General features: G+C 44.0%; 2 protein-coding genes across 4 annotated transcripts; both read left to right on the forward strand.

The window, feature by feature from the left end:
* Positions 1-794: 794 nt before the first annotated feature.
* On the forward strand, positions 795-8,158 carry mavs (mitochondrial antiviral signaling protein). The gene is made up of 5 exons (XM_062397512.1): positions 795-860; positions 2,889-3,011; positions 3,465-3,639; positions 3,919-4,784; positions 5,706-8,158. The coding sequence occupies exons 2-5, from the start codon at positions 2,889-2,891 to the stop codon at positions 6,417-6,419; spliced, it is 1,878 nt and encodes a 625-aa protein (XP_062253496.1). The 5' UTR covers positions 795-860; the 3' UTR covers positions 6,420-8,158.
* Positions 8,159-8,346: 188 nt separating this feature from the next.
* On the forward strand, positions 8,347-14,006 carry pank2 (pantothenate kinase 2). Of its 3 annotated transcripts, none has more exons than XM_062396966.1 (7): positions 8,347-8,699; positions 9,188-9,540; positions 9,966-10,219; positions 11,397-11,573; positions 11,781-11,904; positions 12,336-12,461; positions 12,566-14,006. In XM_062396966.1, exons 1-7 carry the CDS (start codon positions 8,486-8,488, stop codon positions 12,614-12,616), a joined length of 1,299 nt encoding a protein of 432 aa, XP_062252950.1. In that variant the 5' UTR covers positions 8,347-8,485; the 3' UTR covers positions 12,617-14,006. The 3 variants fall into 3 exon arrangements, with proteins under 3 accessions (XP_062252950.1, XP_062252951.1, XP_062252952.1); XM_062396967.1 differs by having other exon boundaries at positions 11,397-11,540; XM_062396968.1 differs by lacking the exon at positions 8,347-8,699 and having other exon boundaries at positions 9,190-9,540; positions 10,087-10,219.
* Positions 14,007-14,373: the final 367 nt, after the last annotated feature.

A 14,373-nucleotide genomic window follows, 5' to 3' on the forward strand; every position in this document is an offset into this window, starting at 1 on the left:
CTCTTTATCTATGTTTCCCTCCCTTTCTCTCTCATCCCCATAACTCTCCCTCCCATCTCTGTCTCTCTACCCCCTTCTCCCTTCTCTCTCTCTCTCTCTCTCTCTCTCTCTCTCTCTCTCTCTCCCCCCTCTCTTTTCTCACCCCCCAACTCTCTCTCGCTCTCCCTCTCCCTCTTCCTACTCTCTCCCTCTTGAACCACCTTCTCCCTCTGGCTCTCTCTCTCTCTCTCTCTCTCTCTCACCCTCTCTCCCTCTCTCTCTCCCTCCCGCTCTACCACCTCTCCCTCTCCCTCTCTCTCTCTCTCTCTCCCCCCACTCTCTGTCTTCTCCCCCTTTCTCTCCCCCCTCCCCCCCCTCTCTCTCTCTCCCCCTCTCCCTCCCTCCCCCACTCTCTCCCTCCCTCTCTCTTTCCCTCTGGTTATTTCCCTCTCCCTCACCCTCTCTCCCCCCCTCTCTTTCCCCTCTCTCTCTCTCCCCCCCTCCCTCAGTCTCCCCCTCTCTCTTTCTCTCTCCCACCCTTCTCCCTCCCTCTCTCTCTCTCCCTCTGGTTATTTCTCTCTCCCTGGGATTAGGATCAGGGATTAGAGACAGATGTAAACCTAAATCTAATTCCGGTGTCATCCATCACATCGGAGGAAGAGGTCACCGCTAGGGTCGGGATTAACAGAGAGCCCCGCCCCCACTCCGCGGGGCCCTAGCGTGGTTCCCATTGGTCGGAGCTATGAGTGACAGCGGCGGGGTCCAATAGGAGGTCGGAACGGAGCTGCTTCTCGGGCGCAGATGTGAGAGCAGGTTCCAGTCGGAGCAGGAGCAGCAGCTGTGAGGACGTCACGACCTGCGGAGGCAGAGAAACACGGAAGGTAAAGTTTCACGACCACAAACAAACCTTCTCTGAGTTCATCGTGACTTATCTTCCACGTTGTGACCGAACACACGAGTGGTTGTTCGGCAGCGGAGTCAAGAAACAGCGTGGACTTTAGCTAACGCGTGTCGTATTTATTAATATGTAGAACTAGCTTGCACACAACTTTTAGCTCATAATCCATATTACTGGTGATTTTCACAGCAGGTTCTATTGACTACAGGCAGTTGTTGGTCTCTTGTGTGTTATTGCAGCCTCACTTACTATTTTTCACTTATATTTGAATTATTTATAGGCAGGTTAGGTTCCCTGTTGTGTTATTTGAGCTTTCCAACCTTTTTAAGTCAGTTTATTTATCTTAGAAACAAGTATCAATTATAGAAGTATTTACAGCCACTATGACACTATTAGCCTCTATGGTTATTTGTAGCCTGCTATTTATAATCCTCTCCATGTCGTGTCACTCATTAATATGCATGAAAACTTTCCTCGTGGTATTACGCACATGTATAAATGTCTGGTGGACTTACTGAGCTTTTCTTCAGGACTGGCTAAATATAAGATTGAAGGGATTATTATTAGATATTAAGTTAATGCGTGAAATTGAGCCAACACGTTTTGAGAGCCAAGGACACTGGGACTGGGACCGTCCTGTCTGGCCTGTTTTAGAGGTCATTCCTTTGGCTCGGCTGCGTGTACTGTGCCCTTGTGTCAAGTTGTGTATTTGCCTCCCTCCCTCCTCTCACGCCTCCTCTCTTGTCTTGTTAATCTGCCGTCTCTCATCGCTTTACACTCAGATGCAGGCTTGACAATAATACACTTTCCCATTCCTGCAGAAGCCAGGACACACTGCGAAGCCTCTGCCTTACGGACAATGCGTGTGTCAGGTAGACCATGGCCTCTGTGGGCTAATGATACCGTGAGGAAGACTTTGCTCTCTGGCTACAGCCTCTGACATTTATTCCATTCAGTCAGACGGTGGCTGCTGAAACCGCCGGTGTGAAAACGTTTCACGTGACTGAACCTGACATCAGATTACTTACCCAGACTGTTTGGGTACAAACAAAGTGAAGGTTTTAAGGTGTATACAATACAAAGGAAGTAGGCCCATGCTTTCTCATTGACCCAGAGAGGCAACTGGGATGGAAGTCTTCTGGTGAACTGGTTAACTACCAAGTTTGAGGAGTTCCAGACGATCTTAAGGAGAGGGACTAGTTGAAAATTGTTGAGCTTGATTTGTTGCTTCCACAGCAAACATGGGAACTTAACATATGTCTGAATAAGGATTGTCAAGTGTCAAATTATATATTGTCATGCAATACTTTCCCAAAGGAAGACCGTCTGTCTCGGAGCTGAAAGACACCTGTGTTATGCCTCTTTAGGTCCTTCATATCTTTATGTCCTTGGTTTGTTCAACAGCTTTTTCTTCTCGTCTTCCCGAGTGTCCTTGAGACAGACAATGAACTGTTGCTTTTTAGTCCTTGTAAGTGAATGGTGGAAACACTGCCTAACAGAAAATTAAGAATTCCTTCACAGCCACAGGAACGTGTGGTCGTTTAAGGCTCAGATATTAAAGGTGGAGGTGGAGGTGATTAATCAGTGACAAGTCCAAGCCTGTTCAGCTGCAACCTTGAAAAGTAGGAGTGTTTCTCTCCCCTTAAAAAAAAGAGTAAAGAAAAGGGATTTGCCTGAGCAAAGAGTCACAGCCCTACTTTCAACTGAAATTCAAATGAAACAATAGAATTGTACTGATCTTTACTTTCACTTTCTGTTTCATTTTCATAGTCACTAGATTAAAAATCTCCTCGGTTTATCTGCGTTTATTGCAGACCACAAAGATCCGGTTTCCTCATTGTGTTTTACAGCTACTTTCACATCTCGTAAATTGAAGGAGAAGCATAGAGAGTTTGAACAAGGGGCCTTTCCGACTGATGCATGTAAATGAACAGTGTTTTGAAATACCCCTTTTTGCAAAACCACAAAAACTTTTTTGAGATCTTCAGTATCGCTGTGTTTTTCTTCACAGATGTCGTTTGCCAGTGACAAACTCTACAATGGATATCTGCGGCGGAGAATGCCCGCCATTGTGAGCAAGGTGAAAGTGAGAGAAGTAGTCGTCCATCTGCCGTGCTTGACCACTCACGACAGGGTAGGTTTCATCAGGAATAAGGACGTGTAAGGATTAGGATTTAAGGTTGTTTAAATAATGTTGAAATGCATTTGTACTTGTTTTCTAAAGGACTTTTAAATGTGTAAAGTGTCTTTCAGCATTAGCAGAAGCACAATATATACAGTATTAATATGTATTATTATCATTATTATTACAATTATGGTTCCAATTTTTTTAGTATGTCAAATGTTGTCTAAAAACGAGATATCACCCATGAGCTTTGCATAAATCAAAGTCACATTTCCAAAAGTTGGTACAAGTGACAAGTCGAATTTAGCATCCCATCAAATTATTGTTTAACAGAATATAGACATTTGGATTAAATAACAACTGCTTAAAAAAAAACCTGTGTATTTAAAACTTGAAAGTCAGCAGTTAGTCATTACTGCTCTGATGTGGTGTTTGTGTTTTTTTTTGTAAATGTAATTATAGGAAAACATAGAAGCAAAAAGAGAGACTAATGGGAACTATGATGGCATGGTGCTGCTCCTGGACTGTCTGAGGAGGAGAGAGAACTGGCCCGAGCAGTTCATCGAAGCACTTGAAGCGTGTGAGCAGACGACGATAGCAGCGGAGATCCGAGCTGAGTACGACGCTCTGAGAGGCAGTAAGTCAGCTGATTCATTCAATCTTTTCCTTTTTATTATGTGTATTGATTATGTGATATAAGAAATTGATTTAATGAGTTTGATTGGTTTGCCGTTTAAACCACAGTCTAACAAACTGTAGAAAAGTGCGTTCTTTATTTCATTTGTCAAAACACAATTGTCTGTAGCATCTGTCTGAGTGTCAGAGCTCAACGTTTCGGATTTCAGGATATCACTGAGCTTTAGTCCTTTGCGAACATAATTGGTTTAAATGAAACACATTGTTTGCTTTGCCCTAGATTCCAACCCCAGCTCCCCTTCATCAACTGTAATCAGGGCACACGTCCATCCAGCACCATCTGCCACTCATCTGCCCATTCCAGAGAGCGGAGGCAGTGCGGCTGCTGCTGCTCCGCCGGCTGAAGCATCGGCTCCTCCAGAGCCAGCTGCTCAGGCCTCGGCCCCGCTGCAACCAGAAGCCCAGAGCTCAGCCGCCGAGCAGGCCAGCTTACCAGAGGCTGTTCCACCACCCGAGCCTGTCCCTGAGCCTCCACAGGCTACTCAGATTGAAGTGGTACCCCCTCCGACAACACCTCCTCCCTCCCCTATGACCCCACACACTCCAGACAGCACACCACCAGGAGAGGTTACTGCTCACCGGGAGCCAGAGGAAAACTCTGAATCAGACATCCAGGATATCTCTAATGAGGAGTGCGTGGTTCCCGATCAACTGAGCGCACGAGAGGGTGAGGCTGATGTCGACTCTGAGGTGACTCCGGATCCTCTCCAGGCAACAACCACAGAAGTGGCCAGCACAGCGCCGGAGGAAGTTAATTCTAACCAGGAGCCAGAGGAATGCTCTGAGTCAGACATCATGGATATCTCTGGTGATAACGTTGTGATTCCTGATCAAGTGAGTGTGGCTTTAGTCAGCTCTGTGGAGACGCCTCCCTTGTCTCCCTGTGAGACGGACACTGATCCTGATCCTCTCCGAACAACAGCAGCCTCAGAGGCCAGTCCACCACAGAGTCCAACTCAGGCAAACTCAGACGTAACCGACGGATCCTCTTTCCCCATACTGACCCCAGAGAAGCATCCAGTACAGGACACCACCCCCCCTGAGGATATAAAACCTGAAGAGACGTCTGATCCTCCGATTACACAGGTGAATATTACATTATGATTTTCAATCTACATTATAATGAACAATATAAAGATGATTTATGTTATATACTGTTATTCATTTAAAATGGGAAGCTGCCGCACACTGTCAGTTGCTACTACTCACTTTATTATAATGATATAAAGACTTCTTTATCATTTCCTAAAATATTCAGTACATGACCAACATAGTGAAAAGTCTTGCCCTTGCAACACATTCTGCTGTATTGTAATTCTACTATAATTGCTGTTTCCTGCTTCTCTCCCATTGACGTCGCTGTTATTAACCTTAAAGTTAATCCATTGTTTTACTGGGAAAGTCCCGTATGGAACAACAGAAACCACTAAACAATACCAGCACCAACAAAACTGTACCGTACTTAAAGAAGTATTAGTATTATAAGTCTTCTTTTAAGGTGAATTTTTCGATTTCAATTTCATTACTATTATTGTTTGTTTCCCCTGTATAACTTAATAACAAAAGATATTTACTGTAAACACCTCCTCTACACACAGCCCTGCAGTATCCCCTGTTGTTGTAAAGCTTTCAACTTTCATTTAATTTGTGATGAGTAGTTAACTATTTGATGCTTGGTCACAAACACTGTGAGGGGAAACAGCAGAATAAAGAGGTAGTGATATACCAGGATGGTGTGTGCACATATTACATTTTTGCACCATAGCAGCTGTTGTCAACACTGTGCCAATACTCCTGTGTGTAGCTGTGAATGTCTTATTCAGAAGGCAGAGTTTTCTTCCCACACGGGATTAAAATCGATCAGAACATGGTCTTAGATTGTTTTATTCCTATTCAAAGTTGTTTCTATTGTTTCATCGGCCTTCCTTCATATATACAGGCACAGAATATATAACAAATCCTCAACCTCTTGATAAAAATGAGATGTTACATCAATGTCCCCTGCAGGTTGTTGAAAGCAGCCCACAGATAGAAACAGCACCGACAGCCTCCCCCTTGCCTGGCGCCGACGGGATGGACGCCTCCATGTTTGGTGACGACACGTTGTGTATGAGCAAGCCTGACCCCCTCATCAGCTTCCAGCCAGAGAGTCACAACAGTCCTACTCTCCCTGCACACAACCCACCAGAGGAGCCGTACTCTGGGGAAAGTGAGCGTCTGGAAATAAGCGATGCTGCCCAGGATGATGTTACAGTTTCTGCATGCTCTGCTATCGCCTCCACCACCACTGTCTCCGGGCTGCCATGCCAGGAGAACGGCGTTGCATTTAACCATGATGAACCGGGGGAGAACCACTACGAATCTCTGTGTGTGAGTCTGGAAAGTCAGGAGGTGCAGGTGAATGTGGTGCACGTCTCTGAGGAGCCGTCCATCCTCAACCTAGATGGTCAAGTCCCAGCACCGCAAGCTCACCTCATCAATGGAGAAGCAGCTAAAGAGATCACTCCATCCCCACCGTCCACCACCACTGATGAGAACCCCACCTCTGATAAGAGCTACTCCCCCCCTGAGCCTGCTGTGGTCACACCAGAGCCCAAAACACTGCCTGGCTCAGAGGAGGAGTTGGCCCCTCGCACCTCGCCATCTAATAGGAAGTACATTCTGACTGCGGCAGGAGTGGGCGCCTTTGCACTGCTGATGGCGTGGAAGTTTAAGAATTAAGAGGCTTTAATACCTTTTTAAAGGGAGAAGATTAGGCTTTAAGTACAAGAGGATCTTAAGGGTATGGTGCCTTATTGTAGTCACTGGACCTAGATGGCGTGAGGCAGCTGTTTCATAATTATCTATGGTAATAATAGCTTCTAGTCAGTTTAAATACAAGCATATTGCAGTGAGCTTAGTTGGAGACTCTCAATTGCCTGTATTTGTGGGCATGTGTGATACGCTGGCAACCTGCCTGTCCCCCAGTGTCAGCTGGGATCGGTTCTCTCCCCAGTGCCCCAATGACTCTCAAAGAATAAGTGGTATAGATAGTGCATAGATATTTGGTTTGTAGTCTGAGGGTGTGTATTAATGACAGAAATGTTTGTATGTTCATTTGTCTGATAAGCACTTTGAAGAAAAGGCTGTTGTTTGTCCTCCAGTGATGATTAGTGCATCAAACACTGAGGTTTTACTGAGTGTGGACTGTGGATGAAAGAATACCATCATCACACACATTGTTCCTGCTGATCAGTGGGACATGGGATGAAAGGAAGGCTTGTGCACTGTTTGTATTTATTTGTACATATAAAGATATATATATATAAACATTATATGAAAAGTATATATTTTAAGAATTAATAATGATGAATTGATAACATTCCAAGGCGCTCGTGATGTCTCAGATATTCAGCACCCAAAGAGTCATTCAGCCAAACACTTAGTAATCATGCATCACATATTCATTCATCACATATTTTGCATATTTATCCAGTTCATAGTCTCGACCAGTGGTTTCCAAACTCTCTTTAAAACTATGACACTTTTTCAGTCTTGGCACTGTACCCCAGTTTCTGTCTGAGACAGCAAAATATTTGTGTTAGTGGTTTAATGTATAATTGGGTTGTGAAATGGATATTTTTCGACTAATGTATTTTGTGAAGCACTTATCATTATTATTTAGTGTTAATGTTTTCAAATGTTATATATAATGTACTACATTACATCTTATATCTTGCTGCATGCATGGCAGGCCCTTTAGCAGCCACTGGTCTAGACAGCAACCTGTGTTGTGATATCATCAGCTGTAAATGTTTGAGATGACATTTTGTTTTTCTCCCTTGAATAGAAACATGTTTGTGTCATGTTCTATGAGTTGAGAGTTTATTGTAAAAAAAACCATGGATAGAAGAAATATAAGAAAAAAAGAAGCTTAATCTAAAGGGTTTGCAAATGTTTAGATGTTTTTTTGATCTGCAGAGATGTAGATGAAATTAAATGTTGGTATTATGCAAATATCACATGTAAATTGTGAGGTCAGATTGAGTTTAATCAAAATGTATTTGAACTGTTTCTGGCTGTACACTTCTGCAATCACGGCAATAAACCTGAAAATATAAAAAATAGAGACATTCCCTTATTGAATGTGCATGTTGATTTCCTTTCTGAGAAACACAAGTTAATGTTGACTCTGTGCAAAGTATAAAATGAATTGTCTCTCAGAAAAGGGTGAAATCTATGAAGGTTGAACAGAGAACAGAGAACAAACTTACATATTTTAAAACAAAACCTGCAGCAGAGAATTAAATCAACTATGACAAGACTATTCCAGATTATGACAATTTAAATGTTTCAGTTATAGAGATTATTAGAAGATAAAAAAGCGAAGTTGTCTTAGTTCTTGTTCTTTATTGTCATATTGTTGTGTATTTCTTGAGCCATGTTCTGTGTTGTTCCTCGACTCTCAGACACAAGCAGTGAATGTGTTGAATAAAAGGGAATATCTTTAAAAGCCATAACACACGTAGAGATGAATAATCTTCTATAATCAGCTGTAGATGACGTTTTAAATCTTTAAAGGAAAATGTGACGTTGAACACCCTTCGTTGACTGACTGGCTCTCGCTGTGATTGGCCGCGGCTCCTCTCAATCAGCGGTTAGCCCCGCCTCCTGCCAGCTTCCCTCTGCCGCTGTGACGTTGGAGCCACTTTGGCTAATTAGCTCCGTGTTTACCCGCAAATCATCGACTCTAATGGGCTTTAATTTACCACGTTTGCCGGCGTTCATGTAGCCTACCGCTCCTCCGAATGGCGCACAACGGCCTCCAGCGGGAAGACGCGACCGTCGACGAGGACGAGACGCCCAAGAAGCAGCCGCGCTCCAGCGCAGAGATGCCCGGTGACCTCCGGGAAGAGCCTGGCAGCTCCGCCGCCGCGGCCGCCGGCGGAGCCGCCCCCGACCGCAGGGCCTCCAACTCGACCGCGAGGCTTCGGAGCGACTCGGTGAAGAAAACAAGGCCGCGTAGGTGTTCCCGTCGCTGCAGCCGCGGGCTCCGTGTATCTGCTGGGGAGGGCACCGTTTCGTGTAGACATGAGAGGACCTCGGTGAAATTATAGACTTGAAAAGAAAATTATGCAAATACCGATATGATTTATTTATTATGAATCAGATAAGGACCGTATAATGGGCTCGGGTCAGGCTATAGCGGTGTGAAACAGATGTTAGCATTGTCATTACAGTGTAATAGAGGGAGCTGGGGTGTCAGGGCATAGCCAGGACCTACATTGCAACAAGATGGCGTTCGTGGTACACACTGTACTGATGCTGCTGTTGTGTGAATGATGGCCATCACCTCCACGTCTCCCCACTGTCTCTACCCAATCACAACACGAGCGTGTAGACATCATCTTAAATCACAGAGATGAGATTTAATATGATTTATATTGAGACTAAATGATGGTGAATATGTGAAATATAATCGTTGAACGTATTATATCTCATTATTGCAGCATTTCCCTGGTTTGGGATGGACATCGGTGGCACTCTGGTGAAGCTGGTGTACTTCGAGCCCAAAGACATCACGGCGGAGGAGGAGCAGGAGGAGGTGGAGAATCTGAAGAGCATCCGGCGCTACCTCACGTCCAACACGGCCTACGGGAAGACGGGCATCAGGGACGTGCACCTGGAGCTGCAGGACCTCACGCTGTGCGGCAGGACGGGCAACCTGCACTTCATCCGCTTCCCCACGCACGACCTGCCGGCCTTCCTGCAGATGGGCCGCAGCAAGCACTTCTCCAGCCTCCACACCACGCTGTGCGCCACCGGAGGGGGGGCGTACAAGTTCGAGTCCGATTTCCGCACGGTGGGTTTCGATGATTCTGGTTCAAGTGAGGATGGAGGGACGGGCAGCAGGGGGCAGACACAACACATTTACACCTGAAACCTACAGTAACAGATGAAACAATGCTAATAGTGGATTTCAGGACTTCTCTGAGGCTCATATTTCTAAGTTAAGAAAATTTAGATCATACTGAGGGATGTACAATCCCCTCTGCATTTAATGAAAGAAAAGAGGCAGTATTAGCTGATGTATACATTTTAATCACATGGGCTTAGACATGATATCTTTTTCTTTTTAGTGAGCCTCACTCTTACAGAATTGTGATAACAGTTCCTGTTTTTACATCGCTCTCCTCCCCCCAGTTTCCTTCCTCTGTGTTCTCCTGACCACATCCCCTCTGTGATGTTATCCATGTTCTCTCTTTATGTCAACATTACAAAAAAAAGATGGCGGACCTGCAGCTTCACAAGCTGGATGAGCTGGACTGTTTAATTCGAGGGGTGTTGTACATCGACTCGGTGGTGTCCAGCGGCCCCTCTGAGTGCTACTACTTTGAAAACCCCACAGACCCAGATCACTGCGTCCAGAAGCCCTACACACTGGAGAACCCGTATCCACTGCTGCTGGTCAACATCGGGTCCGGGGTCAGCATCCTGGCCGTCTACTCGGAGAACAACTACAAACGAGTCACAGGGACCAGGTGATTATCAGGGATGGAGATTGTCTGTCATTTTACATTTCATATCGGTTCATGGGAAAGAAGGCATTCATCCAATGGCTGTTGAGTTCAGAGGTTCACAGCAACGTGAAAATGCTCTCGCAGGGTTAGAATCCACTTGAAAGTAATTCAATTGTTTAAATTCAATAGAAGTTCCTTAAAGAAAGGAAGTTTTAGAAGTGTTCAGAAGTAAAAATGTCACAGGGAGAGCTAGAAACAGGGATTATTGTACATAAATGTGCCAGATGTCCAAAGAAATGACTGAATGGATAATAACGTTGATCCATATCTGCTGAAATGGGCAAGTTGGTCAAATCCTGGGGGAAACAGCTGAAACCGAAAATAGAAACTGAAAGTAGAAGATATCAGATATCATCAAAGATCACTAATGACAAAAAGCAGAAAGTAGAAAGTGTTTTCTAATGAAAAAGCAGTTTTCACAGGAAGAAAAGTAAAATACTACAGAGGTTATATTATACAGTGAATTGAGGATGTTTTAGATTGCACTGTTTGCCACTGGCCCCAGTTGTGAGCAGAGAACCAGAGCAGAGGCATGAAAGTGCAACCGGACACTAGACAAGCACACACACACACACACACACACACACACACACACACACACACACACACACACACACACACACACACACACACACACACACACACACACACACACACACACACACACACACACACACACATCAGGCTGAAGGGACCTGGGGATTTGCCGGAGGGTGAAGTGGGTGTGGCCTGTTTGGCGACATCTGCCCTCCGAGTCTCCCTGGTGCCTTGGTGTGAAAAGTAGCAGCATTTTTCTTTGCTGTCAGCTACAAAACCACTTCCTTCACCAACTGTTTGCTCGGGAGTCCAAGAAAAAATGGTCCTTTGTTCGTCTAGATTTTGAATTCCGCAGCTTGTCTGCTTTCTCCACCGGTTTGATTTCACGTGTGGTTTCTCTGTCTGGACGGTTTCGACTTCCCTTGACACAATGGACCTTTTGTCTTTAGCTCGCTGAAGGATTAACAACACATGCACATTTGAATTGAGTAGAACTTGCGTCTTTGTCCCCGACTCTTAAACTCCAAATGAGAAGTTGTTTTTTAAGTTTGATGGATTCAGCAGTTTTAATAGTTCATGTATCGTCTGTGTGTGTCTACAGCCTCGGCGGTGGGACCTTCCTGGGCCTGTGCTGCCTGCTGACCGAGTGCTCCTCTTTCGAGGAAGCCCTGGAAATGGCTTCTCAGGGGGAGAGTACCCGTGTGGACAAGCTGGTTCGGGACATCTATGGAGGAGACTATGAGAGGTTTGGACTGCCAGGCTGGGCTGTAGCCTCAAGGTGTGGTTTCCAGCAGCGCATTTTTTTATTCACACTGTCCCAGCCTTAATGAAGCCAGGATCCAGGACTGAGCTAAATTTACTCTGCTTAGTTTTCCAGAGGGAAAACGAGAGGCCTCGATTTCAGTTTGCTGCTTTTTGGGGAAAGCCCTTGATACATTTCTAGACTTCCTGTTCATCTTGTATGTCTCCTGTTCTGGTTTGATAGTTTTGGAAACATGATGTCCAAAGAGAAGAGGGAGTCGGTGTCCAAAGCGGATCTGGCCAGAGCAACGCTGGTCTCCATCACCAATAACATCGGCTCCATCACCAGGATGTGTGCCCTCAATGAGGTTAGTCCCGTAGCTTAATATTCTATAAATCTGCTACGAAGGTTATTGTGGTGTCACGTGCACGGTCTCTTGTTTGTTTGGTGTTTGTATCCGAGTCAGAATTTGGGTTTCATGTGGACATTGCTGTTATAACAGGATTTGAAGTTCCTCTCTGCGTTCAGCCTCTTTACGGTGCTGCCTTGTGACGTCTTGATCAAGCAGCATTGTACAGGGCTATGAAGGCGCGGAGGAAGTCACCTGCGTCATCAACAAGTCCTTCAGAGCCCTGAGCAGGAGGCAGAGGGAAAATCTAAAAAGGCCGCAATATCGGATGAGATGTGTTTTTTAATTTAAGCTAAATTGCAGGTTTTAAATTAATCTGTTGTCGGGTTATAAACAGATTATAAATGTTCCTATCACGCTGATAATTCTTACTCCCATTCTCTCTTTAGAACATTGAGAGAGTGGTGTTTGTTGGGAACTTCCTCAGAGTGAACACCCTCTCCATGAAGTTACTGGCCTACGCTATGGACTACTGGTCCAAGGGCCAGCTCAAAGCTCTCTTCCTGCGCCACGAGGTGAGCAGCTCTCCTTCCCGTTTCCCCTTTGGACACCAGAACTCTGGTTCCTCGCTGTGATTCACTCAATGACTTCTTACTACTTTCCTTGTTTTTGTTTTCAGGGTTACTTCGGAGCAGTTGGAGCCCTGTTGGAGCTTCTGCATCCATCCTAATCCGTCCGAACCACATCCAAAGAAGCACTTGTCAATCTGCTGCAAAGACCGATAGCACTTTAGGTCGTTCAGAATCACTTCCCCGGTGAGATATCAGCAGCAACATTTCGGTTGTGGCTGACCAGCTGTCCTGTCACGTTCTCACAAATTAAACTGGTGACTATGACGTCTACATTTGGACAAGCCTCTGCTGTTGTGAACAGTTTTCTTACCCTGGTCACGGTTGCCTGCAGCTAAGTTAGGTCAGTATGTTGTTGTTGTTGCAGAAATCTCAAGGAAACTCACCACAACTGCCTGAAATAATGTTGGTCATTATGTAGTGTTGTGTCTGGACGTCAGTTACCTGTCAGTGGGTATCAGGCCCCGGGTCACACGTCTGCCAGTGCTTCTTAGGGCTATTTGACCCCATTCTAACTACTGTCATTGGGTTATAATGTGTGTGGGTGTTACGATGCAAAGATAATCAACGTCTTTACACTAGAAAAGCATGAATAATGCTCATCATTGATTTATCTTCAGTACTTTATTTATATAAAAAAAATTGTTTATAAAATGACCAGAAGTAGTGAACAAAATAACCAAAGAACCAAAGATGACTTCATTTAAAATGTTTGTTTTTGTTCTTACACCTAAAAGAAGTTTACTCTTATCTATGACAAAGACAACCAGGAAATCTTCATATTTAAGAAACACATTAATTGCTTCTTCGTAACTACTTGAATGATTTGAAGAATTGTCTTTGTTCAATTCTAAAATCAAAATAACCGGTTCTGCCATTCACTTCAGTTACTGTGATTATCAGTGTGACTCAATCCACACATGTGGATCTGCTGAAGTTCACTTGAGCCACTGAGAAGTCATAAATCTGCATTATTGACTTCATTATGATTTAAAATTAGTCACTGAATATTCCCCAGATTCAGGAAAAACATTATTTTAATCCAGAAACTCGATGCATTCCTCTGATGGAGATTTAAAAACCCTGCGTGTCCAAACCAGTTCGGTGTGTGTGTGGATTGTTCAGGACCTATATCACTTATTCTGTTTTTGAATTTATTGTTGGTTTTGTCAATTTTGTCAATCGATCTTCCAGATTTTGAAGTGGCACATAACGAAGTTGAGTCCACTTTAATGTCACCGGTCACTCAGTCATCGGTTCACGATGGATCACAGGGAGCAGAATGAAACTTTGTTCAGTGCAACTCGTGCACAGCTCATTTGAAAGAAAGTGCCTGTTTTTCATTTGTTGGGAAATGTGATGTTAACGCCAGACACTGATTTATCGTTGTCAAGGTTTCCCTCTTTTTCTGTTTATACGTTGCAAAGAAAACTTTTTGTCTCAGATTTTAAATTTGTTTTTGAAGGTTCTATTAAATTTGAGCTTTTCATATCCTTGTGTCTTCTCGTGTTTCTAATGTCGTTAAATATGCAAAGATGAAACAAGTATTCGCATCCTTCACCTAAAAACACTAATGTCACACCGCATTATCAAAGTAAATGTGCATATTCAGAAAAGTACTTTAAAGATCAAATATTTTCTGAGCTATGATAAATCTGATAGATGTTCTTATGAAGTATGAGCAGTATTTTACTGCTTGATACTTCATCATTTTCATTATGGATTCATCTACAGATAAAAAAATATTTATTGAGCAAAGACCAAACCACCTTCACGTTGACTGTAGTGGAAATATTTAGAAAATAAAATAATGACAATAGTGACAATAGGAAAAATTTAGAAGAAAGAATTATAAATG

This window comes from Platichthys flesus, chromosome 10 (assembly GCF_949316205.1).
Source record: "Platichthys flesus chromosome 10, fPlaFle2.1, whole genome shotgun sequence".
NCBI lineage: Eukaryota > Metazoa > Chordata > Actinopteri > Pleuronectiformes > Pleuronectidae > Platichthys > Platichthys flesus.

Coding starts and splice junctions, on each gene's coding strand:
- pank2 (XM_062396966.1), top strand. CDS start 8,486: ATGGCGCACAACGGCCTCCAGCGGGAAGACGCGACCGTCGACGAGGAC. Junction 8,700..9,187: donor GGTGAAGAAAACAAGGCCGC/GTAGGTGTTCCC, acceptor TCATTATTGCAG/CATTTCCCTGGTTTGGGATG. Junction 9,541..9,965: donor TCGAGTCCGATTTCCGCACG/GTGGGTTTCGAT, acceptor TACAAAAAAAAG/ATGGCGGACCTGCAGCTTCA.
- mavs (XM_062397512.1), top strand. CDS start 2,889: ATGTCGTTTGCCAGTGACAAACTCTACAATGGATATCTGCGGCGGAGA. Junction 3,012..3,464: donor GCTTGACCACTCACGACAGG/GTAGGTTTCATC, acceptor ATGTAATTATAG/GAAAACATAGAAGCAAAAAG. Junction 3,640..3,918: donor GTACGACGCTCTGAGAGGCA/GTAAGTCAGCTG, acceptor GCTTTGCCCTAG/ATTCCAACCCCAGCTCCCCT.